The sequence below is a fragment of the Pristis pectinata genome, chromosome 20 (genome assembly GCF_009764475.1).
Source record: "Pristis pectinata isolate sPriPec2 chromosome 20, sPriPec2.1.pri, whole genome shotgun sequence".
NCBI lineage: Eukaryota > Metazoa > Chordata > Chondrichthyes > Rhinopristiformes > Pristidae > Pristis > Pristis pectinata.
This window is the reverse complement of record NC_067424.1, coordinates 21,168,716-21,189,680: the sequence shown is the minus strand read 5'-3', so window position 1 is coordinate 21,189,680 and position 20,965 is coordinate 21,168,716. Positions and strand designations below refer to the sequence as shown.

Below are 20,965 nucleotides of genomic sequence, written 5' to 3'. Positions count from 1 at the left end.
TATTAAGTGTAGTCATAGGGCCATTGTGATGAATGGAGTGAATGTTTATGGTGATAATCAAGTGGACTGCTTCCAGGATGCTGGGGACCTGCTAGTATATTTGCCAGATGGAAGGTATTACAGTACATTCCTGACCTGTGCCTTGTAGATGGTCAAAAGACATTGTAGAATATGAAATTGACATATGTAAGTTCTAGTAAACTTGTGCATGAAGGCCACAATATCTTTATAAAATCGTTGCCCAGAATTGAATACAATCCTCCAGTTGAAGCCTAACCAGTGTTTTATCAGGTTTAGCATAACTTGTGTTGGGACAAACTGTGTTCTGCTTCACTTTGATTGTACCTGCATTCTGGGTGGTTTTGGAAGTTTAAGTTTTCACTAGACTTAAGAAGTTGCTGTTCATTCTCTACCACAGTAGGGAATGATTATCCACTGCATGAGTGGATAAAATCTCCAAATTTGGAGTCACTTTTGTTACGAACCAACAACAAAAGAAACACTCCGTGTCATGTATAAGTGCTTAAAACTATTTTATTAATAACTACTTATGATAATAAGAAAAATAAAAGTAAAAATGTTAGAATGTTAGAAGTAAAAATGTTAAATCTTAATCATTAACCCCAAAAACTAAACTCGAAGTATGTGTGTGGCAAATTCCCAACTCCAAGTCCAGGAATGGTTCTCAAAGTTCAGTTCAGCAAGCCATAACATGAGCAAAGGCTTCTTCAACAACCACCGTTGACTGAAGACAAAATGTAGAGAGAAAATAGAGAGTAATTACGAAATCCAAATGTTCCACTTTGGAACCGAAATGACACCTCAGTGTCTACTCAGCAGTGACCACTCCACCGCATCTTCCTCACCCTGAAAGGCTCTCGAATCGTGGCCGTCCACACAAATACCTGTTTCCTTCTACAGGTCAACAGCAAGGTGAACTCCACTGCTTTGTTCCGAAGTATCTGCCACCCCGAAAAGCATTCGAGATGTGGCTGTCCACACAAATACCTGTTTCCCTCTACAGGTTAACGACAAAGTGGACTCCACCGGATTATTCCAAAAATCCATATGTGGATTGTAGCGACAGACACAGTTACTGTTTTTCATCCATCGATAGAGACTAGCAGGCTGCTATCTCTCTCTGTCTCTCTCTCTCTCTCCTCTTCTCTGACTGACTCCGACTGACTGCTTCAAAAACATCATTACATCCTTTATCTTCTGTTGACGTCATCACGCCACACACACACACCACTATGCTCTATCTTAAAGGGACATTCACCAATAGTAACCTAGCCTGTAACACTTTGCACTGTGGAATTCCATCCACTTGGAACTTATTTAAGGATACTTGTTTTCGCTGTGATCTTTGCAAAATGTTGATTGAAGTACCAAGAATTATACATGCACACTGAGGAGACTATGTATATCAATTATCCTTGCACGTTTCTTCCAGCTGTTGATGGTATTCCACTGTTGCTGCCTGACAGTCTTGTACCAATCAAGAAATTAAAAGTATTCAAAGCAATATTTTGTATACTTTTGCAAGCTTTTAAAGTGTAAGCCTTAAATTATGAAATTCCAAGAACTATCAAAATTTGAATTTTAATGCTCAAATGCTTCAACTATCTTAGCTTTTAGTAAGTTATTACTTGGAACAAAAATATACAATGAGTAAGATATTGAATGATTATTATAAAATTATTTTTAGAATGCAATTGATAATATTTGTAATTCTGAGAATTCTTAAATTCCTTTCAGGTTAAATAAGTTATGCAGTCGGCTATCTATCCAGAGGAAAACCCAGTTTATGCAAAGGCTGCATAATTACTGGATGCTGAAAAGGCAGTCACGGAATGGTGTTCCTTTACTTCGACGATTGCATTCACATTTACAAACTCAAAGAAATGCAGAACAGGTAAAGCAGTTTTTAACTGACTTACTGATTTGATGTCTTTTGCTTAAGTGTTGACAATTTTTTTAAAATCTGGTAAACACTATCTTGTAAACAAGCAAAAATATATTTTGCTCTGCTGCCTGCATATAATGAGAGATTGTATACCTCTTTTTGGTATTTTCCATGGGTGTCCTCAGGTTTTTATTTATAATAAACATTACTATAAAGTTGTTATATGGTATTAATATAGTGTGTTGTAACTGACCAGTAAGTCAGGAAGCAGTGAAGAATTAATGGATTGTGCAAAAGAGAAGGGTCAGCAATAGGTTTGCATTACCTTTTACAGTTATATAACATGCGATTTATATTTTTAAATAGTATAGTAATTTTCTTCATGGAGTTACGGACTTGCTAAGTGGTATGTTAGTGAAGCTTAGGTGATAATGCAAATGTGCTTTTTACACACCTGAGTCTTTAATTTACTTTTGAAATGTTGAGCATTTCCCTTTGGCAAGTCATTCAGTCATTAGCAACATTCTTCCCTAGGTTGACAGAATATGGCTTGAAACCAAGAAGTTGTTGCAAATGAAGCTGATCACTTTCAGATTGATAGATTTGATTTCAATCCATTTCCATGTCTGAATTGCGAAGCTATTAACATTGGTGTTAATTGCTGGTAACATTGGTGCCTCAATGCAGACTCTGGCAATTCAATCTAGAAAAGTAGCAGTTAGGCATCAATAATGATATTACACTGATTCACAGCCCTAAACAATCTAACATACTCTGCTTAGTGAGATGAAGTCTCTATTACTCGCCTGACAACTGCTGGGTTGCAAGAATTAAGAGTTGTAAGAGTCTACAATTAGGGGTTGTAAGAGTCTACAATCAATTTAGTGGACTGTCCATAGTAAGCACCAGCATATTGGAACTTTAAGAAACATAATTGGGCTTTGTTTACTGTAACTATTGAACTATAGAGCTGCAAAATTCAGTCTCGTTCACTCCTCAATGCACACCATGTTGACAGTCTTAAGCACCTTCTATGAATATGGCTTGCAGATAATTTTTAAGACAAATCCCGCCCTTGAAATAATAGCTTATGATGCACTGAAAATATGAAGTCCTGCTATTGGACTGACTTTTCATGATTGAGCCAGGATGTAGAAATACCAAATCTGTGACCTTTGGATTAATTCTGCTACCACTTACCTTGTAGCTCACACATAAGTTACATACCTGATGCCAGGCTGCACAAATTTATCTAAGCTGGTTCAACATAATGACTCTTCAACCGTGGAAGTTGCTTCATGAATGTTAAATTTATAGAGCTGATGATATCTTACACTTGTACCCCTAGTGAACTTATTGGTAAACCTTTGAAAAAAATGCTCAATCTTTACTATTTTGCCTTGCTTTGATAATTTCACAATTTTAGCATGATATTGAATACATTTGTATTTGTAGCAAAAACAAGCTGCAGGAGGAATTCAGAGGGTCAGGCAGCATCCGTGAAGGCAAAGGGATTGTTGACATTTTGGATTGGGACCTTTGATCAGGATTCAGAGTGTGAAAGAGCGATAGCCAGTATAAAGAAGTGAGGGGGACTCAGAGGGGTGAGGCAGGAGCTGGGAAGCAATGGGTGGATCCAGGTGAGGAGGCATTGATGGGCACTTGGAGTCAGGATGGGGACGGAAGGGTGGAGATAGTGAGAGAGTCTGGGAGGTGATGAGGGCTGCAGATTATGGAGTCTAATAAGAAAGGAAGGAAGGTGGTGGATAAGGGAGGGTGCTGGGCAAAGGGAAAATGGGGAGGGGAGGGGAGGGGAATGGGAATAGGACCGAGTGGTAGCGTTTGTGGGTGATATGCATGTGAAACCAGATAGGGGAGGGCAAAGAAACCGGGAAACAAGGGGCTGGGGATGTTTGGAAAGAAGGGGATGTGCGAGTGGATCACAGTGGATCAGGAGGAGAGAGAAAGGAACAGAGGGGGTGCAGATTACCTGAAACTGGAGAATTCAGTGTTCCTGTCACTTTGTTATAGACTACCAAGGTGGAATATGACTCTCCCTTGGCCTTCACAGATGCTGCTTGATCTGCTGAGTTCTTCTAGAATCTTGCTTTTTACATTCTCTTGTGTCTACATTTGTATTTATTATTGACAATTGGTCACTTCATCTTTGCAAATACCATCATTGTTTCTTGTATTGACCAGTCACTTAACCATTTGCATTTCAGAATGTTAATAATTATTTGCTGAGTTTAACAAAATACGCATGTATTGTTTTGCTCACTTCACAGAAAGAACAGGATGAAAAAAACAGTGCAGTAAAAGAACAGTTGAAATACTGGCAGAAACTGCGACATGATTTAGAAAGAGCTCGTCTGCTTGTTGAACTGATTCGCAAAAGAGAGAAGCTCAAGAGGGAAGAGGTAATTGTTTCATTGCTGATAATGAAAGAACTGTGTACCTTATTTGGGCATTATAAGTGGTAAATCTAATGTCATGGAAAGGTTTTCCCTGTGAATTATAAGTAGTTAAAATTGTAATTATTTCATTTGAACATGTGACAAACTCACCGTTCCAGGAATCAATCTGGTGAATCTTCACTACACTCCCTCTTTTGCAATTATATCATTCCTTAGATAAAGAGCTGTGCATGAGAATACAGATGCAATCTCACCACAGCCCTATATAATTAGAGTAAGACAAGTCTACTCTTCTGCTCAAATCCTGCTGCAACATAGGCCAATATGTCTTTTTAACATAATATAAAAAGATGAGAAGTAAGAGTAGGAGTAGATCAATTGGCCCATCATTCATCAAAATCATGGCTGATCTACCTCAGTGCCATCTTATAGCACTAACCCCTTTTCCCTCAAATCCCTCCATATCCATAAACCTATCAATTTCTGTTTTGAACAAACTCAGCAACTGAAACTCCACAGCTCTCCCAGAGGGGAGTGAATGTTTGGAACTGTGTATCCAAGAAGGTTGTGGAAGCTCAGTCACTGAGCATATTCAAGGAAGAGAATGGTGGACCTCTGGATATAGAGTATGGAGTTAGTGCAGGAAGGTAGTGCTGAGGTAAAATTCTGATTGCCTAGACTCTGGTTCAATCATTTGAGTGGAATATGAGCCGGGGGTTCACAGTGCAAGCAGGGTGTACAGTTAGATCCGGGTGTTTCTAATGCGGCTGAGACTGCAGTCCGAACTGTGGGTGGGTGGGTGGGTGTGTGGCTGAAGCAAGGACTGGGGTCCAGAACACCAGAGATCAGGAACATGGGTAGATTTATGGCTGGAGCTGAGGTCTGGAGTGCTTGCGTATTGGCTGCTGCCTTTAAACTCATCAGGTTCTCTGGAAAGTTTATTATATCATTGTGTAACTTGCAATCGAACTATGTTTGGGTATTATTAGGGAATAGCATCCAATAGTTTAGGAAAATCTGTTAGTCAAGCACCACCAAAGTCTCAAAGGTATAAGGTTATCAGAGCTTCACTGTATTTGGTTTATACATGCGACTCCTGTGTTATGGCAGTTCAGGTAACAGAAATTTGTCCTTAAGGACTACACAAATCACTACCAAAATGTCTGGGATAAGGAGTAAAAATCTCTCTTAGGACGTTAATGTGCAGAAAAAGAAGTAAATAAATAAACTTGCATTTCTTGACCAGTGCACAGCTTCATGCTACGGAAAATTGCTGTATGGACTATTTTCTAGGAACACAAGCACCACTAGCCAACCACCACCACCACCCCCCCCCCCCCACCTTAATGCAGGGGTCGCCTGTAATCTGTTTATTTCTTGTCTCTTAAGTTTCTACTTTTTAATGTTAAATCCCAGTTACAAATCAACTTATCCAGAATCCTTTATATATGGGTTGCTTATTTCCATATTTTCAATTTCTTTCCATATTCTTATTTGACCCTAGCTCCAAATTGCTCACGTGGAAATTTCTTCCCTCCATTTGAACCATGTGATACCCAGTCGGTGATCATTTGCCATGTCAGCACAATTTAATTTACAGTCAACTTTTGCCACCTCTGGCTTAGCAGTTTTTAATGCACTTCAGAAGCTTGCATTTTGTTTCATAACTTCCTGCATTAGTGAGCCAATTGTTTGTGTACCACCTTATTAATAATTTTCCTATGCAGGAAGTATATTGTTAGTAAGATACTCAAAAAGAGTTGGCCTTAGTTACTTTGCAGATCATTTTGCAGTTGAATGCCTGTGAACTACAAGAATGATGGTACCCAGACTCTCTATGACATCTATTTTCCAATGGCCTTTAAAATGCAGTTTTCTTCTGTATATGTGAGAACATGCCATATGCTCACACCATAAAAAAACTAATGCCAATTAACTCTTTCTTCATTTTGACGTATTATGATTAACACATTGGTTGACATTCTACAGGTCAAAGTTCAGCAAGTTGCATTGGAACTGCAACTTACACCATTTATTGTCTTCTTAAGACAAATTTTGGATCAACTTCAGGAAAGGGATCAAGCAAATATATTTGCACAACCTGTAAGCCTCAAAGAGGTAAGCCTTTGAAAGCCACCATGTAGATTACATAAATTTATTGCCTATTTTGATATGAAATACTTAAATAATTTCCAAATGTGAGCAATTAATTTGCCTTTTGTATAATTAAATTCTGCTTAATAAGCTTAGATGGTGCTCAAATAACAAATGAAGTCAACTGCCTCAACATTCCTCCCCCCCCACCCCCCCACCACAATCACCTCTGGCACCCTTTACCAAATTGATCGTATTTGTTGAATGTGAATTTAACTGAATAGTATAGCCTTTTTGTTTTGGTAGAATCTAGACATTCACTTTTTGTGGTTGAACTGATATCCCTGAAAAAGTTGCAATAAGACCATTATAGATTTTTCTGACCAGGTTATTTGTATAATTTTGGCAGCCTCTCTGTTGAAAATGAACAAAAGCATAACAGCCAAAATGTAAAGCTAATCCTGGTAAGTGGGAAGAATAGAAAGAACAGTAAAAAGCTACATATGAAAGAAATTTATAGGGGATGTCAAAATCAGCACAAAAATTTTTTACAATTTTATTAGCAAATAGAACATGTTAAGAAGCAATATGGGTCCTTTAAAATGAATAATTATGTAAATGAAAATCAGAAAATAGTAGATGTTGAATTACTATTTTGCATCAGTATTTGCAGTAATGAAAGAAAATAATAACTTGGACATTGGGAGAAGGACTCCCCAAAATGAATGTGAACAGAATGAATATGAGGAAAATGGTTCTCATGAATGACAGATCTCTAGAAACAGATGGTTTGTAATCCAGAATTTAGAAGTGAAAACATTGCAGATGCCCCAACTATAATTTTTCAAAGTTATTTTGTTTTGGGAACCATTCCTTTAGATTGGAAAATTATCTGTGTCATTCTGCTATCTAAGAAAAGTAAACAAGTGAAACCAAGGAATGATCGCGAAGTTAGCCTAACATACGTTATTAAGAGATTGCCAAGGTCCGTAGGTAAGAATGGAGTGACTGCACATTTGAAAATCAGTTGACTAGAGAGACCCAATGCAGACCTGTAAACTTAGATGAGGCATGATAAATTTGATTGAAATTTTTGAAGATGAAACTGAAGTAGTGACAGGGGAATGTCTAAGGATAATGTTATATGGACTTCTGTAAAGCACTTAATAAAAGTCCCTCAGAGAAGCTTGTTACCTAAAGTTAAAGTTAAAGCTAATTACTGACCTGGCTAGGAAGTTGGCTGAGTAGGAGGAAGCAGAGTAGGAAGATTTATAGATAACTCATCAGAGTGCAATGATCTTTGTAGGAGGTGCTGCTCCTTACCATATTAATAAATGAGTTGGATGATTGGATAAAAAGCCAGATATCCAAGTTTGTTAATATCACAAAGAAACTGTAAGTAGTGTGGAAAGAGGCATTAAATTATGACAAGAATGAGCAAATTAATTTCAACATGAGATCATCACCAATTTTGGACCAAAAAATAATAGAATGGAGTATATTTTAAAGTGGTGAACAGCTTAAGCAGCAGAAGTCCAAAGAGAGAATCCATGAGCATAGATAATTAAAATGTCATAAAAGGGTATAAAGTTAATTGAAAAAGCCAATGAATTCTGGACCTGAATGTTTAAGAGGATAACAATGCAAGGTGTGCAATAATTACCCAAAGCCTATGTTGAATCACACTGCAGGAAGGCTAAATTAAAGAGATTTCCAGGGTTAAATAACGAGGAAAGATTACACAAACTAGGGCATTTGGAGCAAGAAACTGCAGATGCTGGAAATCCGAAACAAAAATAGAAAATGCTGGAGGCACTCAGCAAATCAAGCAGTATCCATGGGGGCGAGAAACAGAGTCAGCATTTCGGGTAAATGACCATTGATCAGAACTGGAAAAGTGAGATAGCAAGTTTGTGAAATGTTGGAGAGAACAGAGAGAATGTCCATGTTAGGATGCAGACCAAAGTTGTAAAAGTAATGATTACAATTAAAAATTGACAATTAGAGGCAGAAGAGAAAAAAAACGAAACAGAATGAATTAGAAAGGTACAGCCACATATGTGGAAAGAGAGGGGAAAAAAGGTGGTTGCCTGAAATTATTGAATTAGATACTGATTTTTAAAAAATATTATGCTTTTCTCGTCTCTTCTCTCTGCAAGTTAGAACATGGTTATTTTCTCAATTTTCCAGTTATGATGATGGAAATTCACAAGTAGATGATAAAGAATTTCATTTTTAAGAGGCTGTAAAGGTGAGACTTTTTAATGCACAGTATTGTTTCAGGGGAGGTGAACAAGGTGTTCCCCTCCCCTTTATTAAGGTTAATTGGATATTAACTTGTTATTGATTATTTTGTTTTATAAGGTTCCAGATTATTTAGAGTTTATTGCACATCCTATGGACTTTTCGACCATGAGGAAAAAACTAGAAACTCACTGTTACAAAACCCTTGATGAGTTTGAAAAAGATTTCAACCTGGTCATAAACAATTGTATGAAGTATAATGCCAAGGAAACCATATTCTATCGGGCAGCTGTGAGATTGAGAGACATAGGAGGCTCCATATTAAGATGTGCTCGTCGCCAAGCTGAAAATATTGGGTATGACTATGACACTGGAATGCATCTGCCAGAATCACCAAATCTGGCAAATTTCTACCGCTTCTCCTGGGAGGATGGTAGGTGTCATGACAGCATGGTTTGGTGGGGATGTTCTTTTTGTTTAATGAATGAAATATTTTAAGTGGAATACCAATATTTTTAATTGATTTAAAAAAAACACAGAAAATTATCCTAGAATTCAAACTTTTTGTCAAGATTATGCTAAAGTGATAATGCATATTGCTTATAGCAGTATACATTATATATTTTGGATTGCATTGTAAAATCAGTCTCTGTTGGGATAAAATATCTTTTTGTCTGCCTTTATTAATGATATTCTGTTTCCAATTTTTAAGCAATGTGTTGGAGCAAGATGAGATAGTTTTTCACTTCATTTATATAACTGCAATATATAAATTACTTAGTTATGTGAATGTGGTATATGAAGGGAAGAGATAGAGTCAGAGTCATACAGTACAGACACAGGCTTTATGGTCCACCATGTCTATGCCAACCATGAAGTCCTCTACTATACTATTCCCATTTACCAGTAGTTGGTCCATAGCCTACTGTGTCTTGGTGATTCAAGTGTTCATCATGATACTGCTTAAATCTTGTGAGAGTACCTGCCTCCACCACCTCAATGTGTTCCAGATTCCAATCACTCCTGGGTGGAAAAATTCTTTCTCAAATCCCTTCTAGCCATCTTACTTCTCACCTTAAACCCATGCCCTTTGGTATTAAGCATGTCTGTTACAGGGAAAAGTTTCTCACCGTCCACCCTATCTTTGCCCCTCAAAATGTCTGTCAAGTGTTTACCCCTTCCCCAGACACCTCTGCACCAAGGAAGAGAAACCCAGATCCAGTCTCTCCACATAACTGAAATGTTCCATCCCAAGTAATATCCGAGTAAATCTCTTTTGCACACTTTTTAGTGCCTTCACATCCTTCCTATAATGTGACCAGAACTGCACACAATACTCCAGCTTGACATAACCAAAGTTTTATAAAGTTGTACCATGACCTCCATGCTCTTGTATCCTATCTCCCAGGTAATGAAGGCCAGCATCCTGTTTGCCTTCTTCATCACCTTATCTGTTTGTGCTGCCAGCTTTAGGGATCTAGGGACTGAGGCCATAGCATTTATGGTGTATGTCCTACCCTTACTAGTCCTTCTAAAAGCATCATCTTGCACTTATCAGGATTAAATTTTGTCTGCCATTGCTCATCCATTGGGGGAGTGTGATTAAGGGAAAGAATAAGAAAGTATTTTCGATTAGAGTCAAGATAGCTGAGGACTCTGCTTTTAAAATAAAGGGAGGAATGAAGCAGAGGAGGGTCAGATTGAAAGAATGAAAGTTGTGTGCTGGCATTTTGGTTGGAGAAGTTTGCAGCTATTGGGATGTATGATGCTATGGAGCAATGAATAAGTGACTAAAAGAATTTTAAATAGCAACACAACATAGTGGAAATCCTCAGCAGGTCAGGCAGCCTCTGTGGAGGTACAGAAACAAGAGTTAATGTAGATCATCAGCTTTTGTAAAGGTGTCCTGTCCAATATTTATCCCTAAAACACTATCACCACAGATTACCTGGGCATTTTTACACTGCTGTTCTGGAAGCTAGTTGTATTATTGAGGGCAAAAAATAAATAAATAACAGTCATTTGTGTATAAGACAGTAATATGACATGCAGAAGAATGGCAGCTATACACACAGGAACATCAATTCTGAGAAGGGCCTGCTAAAACCAGCTAAGGCTGTGACCAGGTTTTGCTTTAGTCATAACTAAAGTGCAGTTAGCATAAGGCTTTATATTTGTAGTTATTCCTCTGTAGTTAGTTGTAATTCATTTACATCATGTATTCAGTATAATCAATGAATATACTGAAATATTTTGATGTGATAAAATCTGTGTCATAACTATATACAAAACCCTTTTACACTTCTTTTGGATCATTACATAAATTTAAATACAGTTACTTTTATTCATACATCATCTATGCTGTTATCTTCCAGATATGAAGAAATATTGTATCTTGAACATTTTAAAAATGCTCTCAATTAGTACTTTAAAATATTACTTTACTGTGTGTATAAAAATATGCTTGAAATTCACTTCTACTCAAAATAATACATTTCAACTACAATCCATTATTTTTAACTATTAATCTAAATAGTAACTAAGGTATTCATTTTGTGATAGTGGACGACTTGATTTAATTTAACCCTGGGATGAAGCATGCATGTTAAATCCCATTTTCCACCATTGGTCAAGGCCATTGAAATGAATTGGATGTATTCCTATTGCATTCAAAAGTTACTGATGTTTTCAGGCATTCAGTGTGGATATTGTTGAATTATAAACAGAAAATGCAAAGTTTAAGACTGAAATGCATTAATGTTGATGGATAAAGTATTGTGTGTAATGCTGTTAAACATATATGTCACATCACTCTTCAATGCTGTGGGTCATTTTTTGTAATTACTCATAGGTTTATTCTGATTTGAAATTGCCATTCATTTAGGATTGAATCATAAGTCAATATGGATCTTGCAACAATGTAGAATTTTATTTTTTCCAAGTATTTATTTATCACTATTTAATAGAGCATTACTGATTTTTCACAATTGATTTTTCAAGATTATGTTAACTTTAATGTGATGCTTAAAGTCGCATCTTTGTATATTTTATTCATAACTCAAACTAGCCAAAATTAAAAGAAATATATATTGTTGATTACCGGAAATCGTTGGATCATTTTTGTTTTGCTATGTTTTTCAGTGGATAACATACTGATACCAGAAAACAGAGCCCATCTATCACTGGAAGACCAGCTGAAAGAATTGCTAGATAAATTGGACATAACATGTACAATGAAGTCGAGTGGAGCAAGATCAAAGCGAGTACGATTGCTGAGGAGAGAAATTAACAGCATCAGGCATAAACTGGCACAACAACAGCATCTGCATAATGGCAACTGTTCTGAATTACCAAAGGAAGATAACGAGAAACCACTGGTGGAAGGCCATGAGGAAAGCACTGAAAGAGGTGTGATATATTTTCCTCACATTCATAAAATTAGCTTTTTTAAGAGTCAGAGAGTTTGCTAAATGGCTTAATACTCCATTAAAACTCACATGCATGCCATGCATAAAGTGTAATATTTTCAGGTATTTTACTGCAAAACTAGTTGGCAAATACTTAAATTTTCATCACCACTGATTTCCTTTGATTGCAGTGGAGAAGGTGCAGAGCAGTACAGCCTGTGGAGATGCTGAATCACTCAAGCTTCTTTGGAGTTTTCTACACATACGCAGAAATCCCCAAATTGCTGTCACTTTCAGAATATAATGAGGGAAAGTGCTGAAAGCAACTGCAAAATTCCACCCATTAATACCTGGATTGGTTTTCTGAGTAAGATAGTTGAAAAAAAAGCTCTGGATTAATTTTTGAAAAATAAATACTGAGCCTGTTGAGCTCTTTAGATTCCTTCTTTGCAGTGGATGTAGGTGGGGTTACTTTACACCATGCATTTGCTAGAATCAGATGAATAGAATATTCAACTGCTTACTGAGATTTCTGGATCCATAGATTCTTAAAATGTTTTGGTTGAAAGACTTCTGAATAGAGATAATGTGATTAGTATTCTTGATCAATGTTTGAGAAACAGATAACTCTTAATCTCTATAAATTGATGCATTTAAAATGATACTTTTGTAAATGCATATCAAAGATCAGCTCTTTAATGCCTGTGACTAATGGCAAAGGACAAGAAATACCTAAAACCTTTCTAATGTTTTTTTTATTTATGTCATTTTTCTCCAGAAATTATTTGGTACATTTTAAGTAGAAGCTATAGGTTAGAATTTGCACTTCCAACTTTAATTTGATGTCAAGATGAATCTTTCAATAGAGTTGAATAGGATAGGAAATATCTTAAAGTTAAGGAAAGGATATAAAAAGAAGCATGGAGGCAATAGATTGGTAAAAGCAAAAGCTTGATGGACTTTCAACTGTAGACTGCCTGCAAGTTATAGGAACCATTCAGTTTTCATTTCAAGCTTCTATAATGAGCAGTCAATCTACCATGCCAGTTATGCATTCCAAATATCATGTTAAAAATTTATTTCCATTCTCTTTAAGCTATGGGAGAGACCTTGTATTTTGAAGTTTGTAATGCCTGCAAAAAGCAGCCTAGCTTATGCATAGTTGTCTTTTCTGCAGAGGTTACAGAAAATACTGCATGAAAGAGAACAATTTCTGAATTTTAAATATTTCTGGATATTGGTTCATGATTAAATTTTTTTGATACTCATTTTTAATAACCAGAATGATTTTGATAATATTTGGAAAATGCACATGGTAATATAGACAAATGCAAATATTTGTAGGTTTGAGTGTAAATATAAAAAATGTTTATATTCTTGTTCTTCTCCTTCCTACAGAGGATTCTAAATCTTCACTCCCACCAACATTAGAACCTACCGGACCGGCACCTTCACCCTCAGACTCTGAAACCCACACAGATCCTCCTACCCTCAAACCTGTGAGTGAGAGCAGGGCACAAAGCAGACTGCACAAACGGATTAAATCTGACAGTGATGTTCTGAACAGAAAAACACTACAAAATGAAGCCCTTGGCACTCATACTCTGCAGCGCCTCCTCAGTGACAGTGGCGTAAATGGCCTAGCTCTCCCTACCTCAGACACTTCGACACAGTCTGTCAATGAAGTGGGCAGGCGCACATCTGTTCTCTTTCGGAAGGCCAAAAATGGTGTAAAGTTACAGAAGGGCTGTGGTCAGCTGATGGAGAATGGAGATAGCCAGCACCAAACAGAACAATTGGCACTGAATACTTCGCCAGGGACACTTTCAAAATTACAGAGTTTGCGTCAATCAAGAAAACGACCCCAAAGTCTGAGCTGCAGTTCAGACAGTGAAAGTGAGAAATCTCCTTGCAATCCTGCAGAACTAGGTAAACTCTCTTCATTGTGTTTCACATTAGCTATGTTCTTTATCAACATCTAAACCCCCTGTTGATGGGACAGCCTGATTTCTTTATAGCCACCATTGATGTTGCTCGGAGTTCAGTCAAAAGCTGTTATTTAACAGGGAGAGATCAGTCTTTTGGGGTTTCGTTGTTTCAAAATAAATGTTTTGTACATGAGGACTCTTTGGCTGAAACTTTGTATGTTTTCTTTATAGGGCTTTCTAATGGTTTTGGAAAACACACTCAATTGTCAAATGCAGAAAGCTACTCGGATTCTGAGTGTAGTTCCAGTCTTGGAAGCAATGGGGCATTTGATAATAACAGGTACTTATTAAAACTTTAAAATGCTCCAGAGTTACCCTGTCTTTCATGCATGTGATAAACTGTGTGTTCATACAAATTATTTAAATATGTACATTTGTAGATCAGTGAACCAGAAGGCTTTCTTTCCACCTCACAGATTGAAATCTGTCTCTTTTATGCATTTGTTCCCCCTCTGACGTGCTATAATTACCAAATTTAAATTGGCTTTCAGATTTTATAAGGATGGCTGACGCAGGAGATGAACATGGTACTCCTGTGCATTTTTTGCTGAAGAACATTTTGGACATTGTATAAGGAAACTGAATGTGTGCCTTACTGGACTTCACATAGACACGGTTTAATTGGAGGGAGCCTAATCTTGAAAATAAACTATGTTATATCTTGTGTTGAGATCTAATGCCAAAACTAGTTGCAACAATTTAGAAAAATCCTTAATTCATCCCAAATACCTCATTACAGATTAAATAAAAGTATTAAAAAAGCGTTATGGACTTCATGATCAATCACACTAATATATATTAAAATACTTGATTTAGCAACTGATGTGTATGTTTTTCTGACAGAGAAGGTGATGCCTACCAGCTTCCACCAGTCTATTCTTGACCTGTCTGTTGGACAAATTAGAGTGGCTCAGTGATTTAAGTTTGGTTTACTTCACTTCTTGTATTTTCCCATTCCCAGTTTAGTAATGCTGAGAATCTGACTCCCCATAATGATGAAATCAGAAACCTTTTTGGTAAAGGGCAGATATGGCATCGTATTTTGATACTGCAGCTTCTCTTAAGTGGGCAGTCAGATATTCTGCAGTAAACATTTCACAGCAGTTTGTGTTAGGTGTGATCTGTTTATTGAAAATACCTCATTAGCTCTCAACTTTTTAAACTTGATTGTTTCAATAGAAGATTGTGATAGAAAACATTTATAATTTGAATATTACATTCTGTGCTTTAAAAATGGAAGGAGAACAAAGGCATTTAAAGAAAATGTTACAAATATTTTTTTTGACGAAGGCTTCTGTAAAAGTACTAAGTGGCTCAGTGAACTACTTTTTGATAAAACATAAAATCCTTGGCTATATATTTTAAGGAGTAAACCCTTTATTAAAACACTATTTTGCAATCAAATTTGGATTGCCCCTTTCCTAAGTAAATTACATAATATTGTTTTGATCCAAGATTTAGATCAGTTTTCTGCAAACACTGCAGTAGTTTTAGTGCACCAACATTACAATGCTGTCTTTTGTCGATTAATTTAAACCTTGTCCCTAATTTTAATTTTTGTTTTTTTTCGAGTGCATGTCAGGCAAAGTAACTTTCTCCTTGTATAACAATAGAGGAAAATCAAGAATATTAATTCTCCCAGTTTAGTGCTCCGATGTGGCGAACCAATGCACAAATATCTTAGCAACATTACCAGAGCATGTTAATACATTAGTATATTAATGAACTATCAAGCTACTTTGTGTTTTCTTATACACAGAATTCCTTAAATTGTGTATAAATGCTACAAAATAATCCATGGCTATAGCACTCATGTAACTTTATTAACTTACTGATAGTAAATAGCAATTTTCAATGTTACCCAAAAACAAAATATTATATGTAGAATATTATGTGCTATTATAGTTGCCACAACACACGAAACATATTATTCTGGAATTAGCAGGGAAATGTTTTCTGTCCTGTGTGCGAAAGTTATTATTTGGAACCATGGGATGTGTAACAGAAGTATTCCAAACTGTATGGCAAGATGATCTTTCATTTTGTTGTTGAATGTACCTCTGCCATTTGATTATATTGTATGCTACTTTATATCTGTTGATTGAGTTCCTTTGAAAACAGGTTTTCAAGGTATTTTTGTCTCCATTATCTTTATTAGAGCTATTAAGATTATTAGTGATCAATGTTGCTTTTCCTCTTTTAGTGGCTTGTCTCCACCCAAACGTAGTCGAGGGAAACCAGCTCTTGCTCGAGCACATTGTCTTGACAATGGCAATGGGGATGCAACATGTGGAGATTACAGTACATCAGGTATATTGCATAGCAATAAGCACTTCATACTTAGAATTAATTGACTGTAAGAATAAAGTTGTAAGAAATAGTTGGCTGTGAAATTACTGTTGTCAATGAGGCAGTGCAAAACCTGCCAGAAGGATAAGGGAAGCCTGTTTTTATAATCCTACCAATGTGCAGTTCCTCTTGTTACTATGTCTTGGCAAGGCATCTGAATGCCTTGAAAGATAGAAGGGTCCTATATAACTTTCTTAATATTTCTTGCAGCATGTGCTATGATGTGTTTTAATGTGATTTGCATCATTGCATTGCACAATTTGCAAAATATAGTTTTTCATAAAATGTTCATTGCAGTATGGAATTAATGATTTTTTTTTGCTGTAGATACTTCCTCTCTTTTATGATCCTATTATTTAGCTTTTATGAAGAAAAAGGTTAAAAGGTCCAAAACTTTCAACTGGTTTATTTAATTGACATGCTGTTTGTACATCTTTCTAGTTATGATTATTGTTCCAACAAAACTTAAGTAGCATTAAAAGATAGTAAAGATAGATGCTGTTTTAATTAAAACAGGGCATATGCAGACTTTTTTTTAGAAAAGGGAAGTTTAATCAAATTTATGTCAGTGCAATGTTGGTTTTTCCTGTAAGGGCCAAGTAGTTCCAAGTTTATCTGAGGAGGATTGTACTGTGATGCATGTTGTTGCTTCTTTAAATATGTGAAATCCTAAAATTTACTTGGTAATATAATAAATGCTCCTATTGTTTTTGACCTTGTATTTTTATAGGGAGAGGAGTATGGACCCCCTTTGAGAATGATGCTATTTTAGAACCTCTGGAACTAGTTTGGGCCAAATGTAGAGGATACCCTTCTTATCCAGCACTAGTAAGTCAAATTCTGTTTGTTTTCTCATTAAAATATCTTTCCCCACATGAAGGAATAATTCTGCTAATGTGTGGCAGACAAAAATAACAATGTAGTGTGAATGGCCTTTTTCTCTGTTCAAGTTTTGAGGCAACTTGATTTCAGAATAAACTTCTGTAACTTCATGTTGATCTTGTTTTTCTCTGAGGGTCATGGAAATAATTTTAAATAACTATCTTGTTGGCTCAGAATAACATAGCTCAGGATTCTGCTGTAATTTTTCAGTAAAGTTGACTTTACCAATTTTGTAAATTGAATGGTATTTCCAAGGAGAACTGCACAGAAGGCAAGTGGGCATTGGCACATGTTGACAATGGGTTCAAACTGGGGTATAGTAGCAGTTAATGTGTCCAAGATTTGCATGTACTTATGTATTCCCTTGAGTGTGTTTTTAAGAATGTATTGGACTTAACTAAATCGTCCTGGTTTTGCCAGATCAAGCCTTCTCCAGAGATTTGAGTGCTTCATGTGGCTGATGCTTCTGTACATTCCTGTAGTGTTGCACTGCTGGAAGTGCTGTATTTTAGATGTGACCTTGGACTAAGATTCTCTTTGCCTTCTGCAGAGGGTTTAAAGGAATATTCTACAGTCCTTTCAAAGAAAACTAGAATAATCCCCTTGGCCGGCATTGTGAAAATTAAATGAACTGGTCATTGATCTCATTCATGGGACTGTGCCATATTCTAATCGCATATCTGAAGAATTGACTAGGTGTGAAGAGTTCGGGAGATCCTGAGTTCATGATTGGCATTATACAAATACAAATTATTTTTTCCTTATTTTCTGTAACATTTTACTTTATAGATCATAGATCCAAATATGCCTCGAGATGGCTTGTATCACAATGGTGTCCCGATACCTGTACCTCCACTGGATGTAGTAAAACTAGGAGAACAAATGCATGCTGAAGCTGGAGAGAAACTTTATCTGGTTCTGTTTTTTGACAACAAAAGAACATGGTAGGTAAAACTAAAGATTTGAATCTTGAACCAAAGACTTTATTTACTATATTTTAATCTCTTTCTGTTTATGTTTGATTCTGAAGAATATGCTGGTGCATTTTGTGTACAAGTCCTTCTATCTGTACAATTGATTTGTGTTTGAAATGTTATCATGTACATCTGCATTTAGAGACTCGTTAGTCCTAGATATAAGTTTTGCAGCATCCCCAGATTCTTGGGGAAAGAGGCTTAACTCTAGTAAGCATTAGTGGCACTCTAAATTCACGACAACAGAACTGTATGTGCCACTGTAATAAGCCACAAATCTCCCTACAACCTAATGTACGACTGAAAGGTAGGGTAGGGTTTGCAAATTGCTTTGATCTATGATTCAACAGTCTTGCAAATAATAAATAAATCTGGTGCTTAAAGGTTTTTATGATTGGATAAACAAATAAATTTTTTCTACATTCTGATTGGAAATAATATTGGTTGCAAATATATTTAAAAAACACCTGCCGTCAAAGCTAGCTGCTTTACCAACTATATAGGTAAGCCCCTACTTCTAATCAGGTCTTGATGTAATCTGATTTTAAATTTTGTATTTAGCTTCTATTCGTGCTCTATAATGATGTTCCCTAGGCTTCATTCCTTACCGTTGTATTAATACTAACTTGCATATGACAATTCCAGACTAATGTCTAACAATGCCATGGAAGATCAAAAAAAATTTTGGGTTATTACTTAATAAATATTTCTCCTTTTAGACTCATTTGGTTAGAAATACTTAATATGATTATTGTGAGGGCACTGAATGGAGTGTGAAAGGGAAATAGACCCCTTAAATCATTCTTAAGGGGAGTTGGATTGCTTAGGACTTTCTACTTTTTCATTTGGAGAAGAGAAATAACTGCACCTAAAACTGAGTATTTGTAGTAAATCAATAAAATTGTCCATTTGATCATTATGATACTTGTTTTTAGCACCTGTACTTTACAAATAGTAGGCTAATAACCATAAAGAGACTTATATTCTCAGCCCAGAATATTGTCTTGGTATCTCATCAATTAAGTGTGGTTTTTGTACAATGAGCAGCTCTGTATGGTTAGTGTCTGGTGCATGTACTCCCTTGTAGCTAACTTACATGAATGTTCATTGTCATGAATGTGCCCTTCCCCAATCACATGGGTCCAAATTTTCAAAATTTCCAGTTATGTTGTACTCATAATCAGGCATCACTGAACTGAAATAGTTCCTGATCCATAATTTCTGTTCAATGTGTTCAGAAACCTTCTAATCTCCTGATGTATTCATTAACAGGCAATGGCTTCCTCGTTCAAAGTTACTTGCTCTTGGTATTGATGACACAGTGGACAAATTGAAAATGATGGAAGGACGTAAATCAAGCATCCGAAAATCTGTTCAAATTGCTTATGATCGAGCAATGATCCATTTGAGCAGAGTACGTGGAGAACATGGCTTTCTCACCTCAAACTACATGTGACTGTGATAAAACATAACCAAAGTTGCGAAAGGAGATTGTATGATGTGACATCAGGCATCAAAGACCTTAATTTCTGCTCATTGTAAAAACTAAATACACTTTCTTTATTTTTTCATACTTTTAAGCAGATCGACACAAAGCCTCCGGCACTGCCAATTCTTATATGACCTTTCTTTGACTTGTTCTCGTCATGTTTACTTCATTTAAACATAAATCATGCTTTAAATTTACAAATACAAATCCTGTTCATAGTGTTTATAATGCCTTTTGTGTGGACGCCAAGGGGAAGAGAAAACATGTATATAATTGTATTATATTGTTATACACTAAATTATTCAAGGCTGCAGATCAGAATCTTTAGCTTCTCTGTGATGGTAATGGGTTTTGTACGCACACTGTAATTTATTTGAGAAACAATACCATTTGACGTTTGAAAGTATTTGTTCTGTTACAATGCAGTGGACTTGTGACCTGTGTATACTGTGTAGTACAACTTTAAAACATTTTTTTATTGCATTTTGATTTTGGTTCTTAATGTATTCGGGCTATTATATCAATGACGTTGACATACCTAGGGACCTAAAATTAGCTGCGTGTCCACTGTGAAACACAGGATGTTCATGTTGTATTTATTGTAGAAAGTAAGATTATTTGCTTTCTAGTACTGTTTATAAGAGCTGTAATGGTTGAGAAAAAATGAGAATTGACACTTGCAAAACTGTACTTTTACCTCTGATCTATTACAATCCAACTGTCTGAGGCTATATTTTCTCTTGAGAATTAAATGTGGTGATCTAGAAATTAACAGTTTCTAATTTTAATTGCTCAGTTCCCTTTCAAAATAGGCCAATCTCATGCTGTCTGGCTGTAATTGCTCAAACCAATTTCATAGTGTTTAAAGTCATCTAACAGAACCTCTTTGATAAAAGTTTATAATAGTTAACTTAGGCCAGTGCCAGTGCTGGAAACCTGGATTTCCATGGGGATACCTGGGTAAGTCCCAACACTAGCATTGGCATTGGGGCAGAATAACAGTCCCAGCAAGTAGGAGTACACACAGCTATGTGCTTCCTTGAGCTTGCTCCACCACTCAAGAAAATCATGGCTGACCTCGCCTTTGGTCTTGCTTCACATTCCTACATGATCCCCAAATACCACTGACTGCGCTTTAGTCTAAAAATGTATCCATCTCAGGCTTGACAATGCCTAATAATGACACGTGTATGATCCTCCAAAGAATTACAATCC

General features: G+C 36.3%; 1 protein-coding gene across 2 annotated transcripts in view; it reads left to right on the top strand.

The window, feature by feature from the left end:
* Positions 1 to 20,515, top strand: part of LOC127581061 (bromodomain and PHD finger-containing protein 3-like) — a 57,179-nt gene extending 36,664 nt beyond the window's left edge. The window contains exons 3-13 of one of the 2 annotated variants that reach the window (XM_052035123.1): positions 1,759 to 1,915; positions 4,195 to 4,326; positions 6,313 to 6,441; positions 8,782 to 9,094; positions 11,803 to 12,069; positions 13,467 to 13,997; positions 14,228 to 14,336; positions 16,260 to 16,366; positions 17,136 to 17,233; positions 18,077 to 18,231; positions 19,534 to 20,515. In XM_052035123.1, coding sequence (XP_051891083.1) covers positions 1,759 to 1,915; positions 4,195 to 4,326; positions 6,313 to 6,441; positions 8,782 to 9,094; positions 11,803 to 12,069; positions 13,467 to 13,997; positions 14,228 to 14,336; positions 16,260 to 16,366; positions 17,136 to 17,233; positions 18,077 to 18,231; positions 19,534 to 19,717 — 2,182 coding nt within the window. In that variant the 3' untranslated portion in view covers positions 19,718 to 20,515. The remainder of the gene's footprint in view (positions 1 to 1,758; positions 1,916 to 4,194; positions 4,327 to 6,312; positions 6,442 to 8,781; positions 9,095 to 11,802; positions 12,070 to 13,466; positions 13,998 to 14,227; positions 14,337 to 16,259; positions 16,367 to 17,135; positions 17,234 to 18,076; positions 18,232 to 19,533) is intronic. The other variant, XM_052035124.1, reaches the window with a different exon arrangement.
* The last annotated feature ends 450 nt before the right edge of the window (positions 20,516 to 20,965 follow it).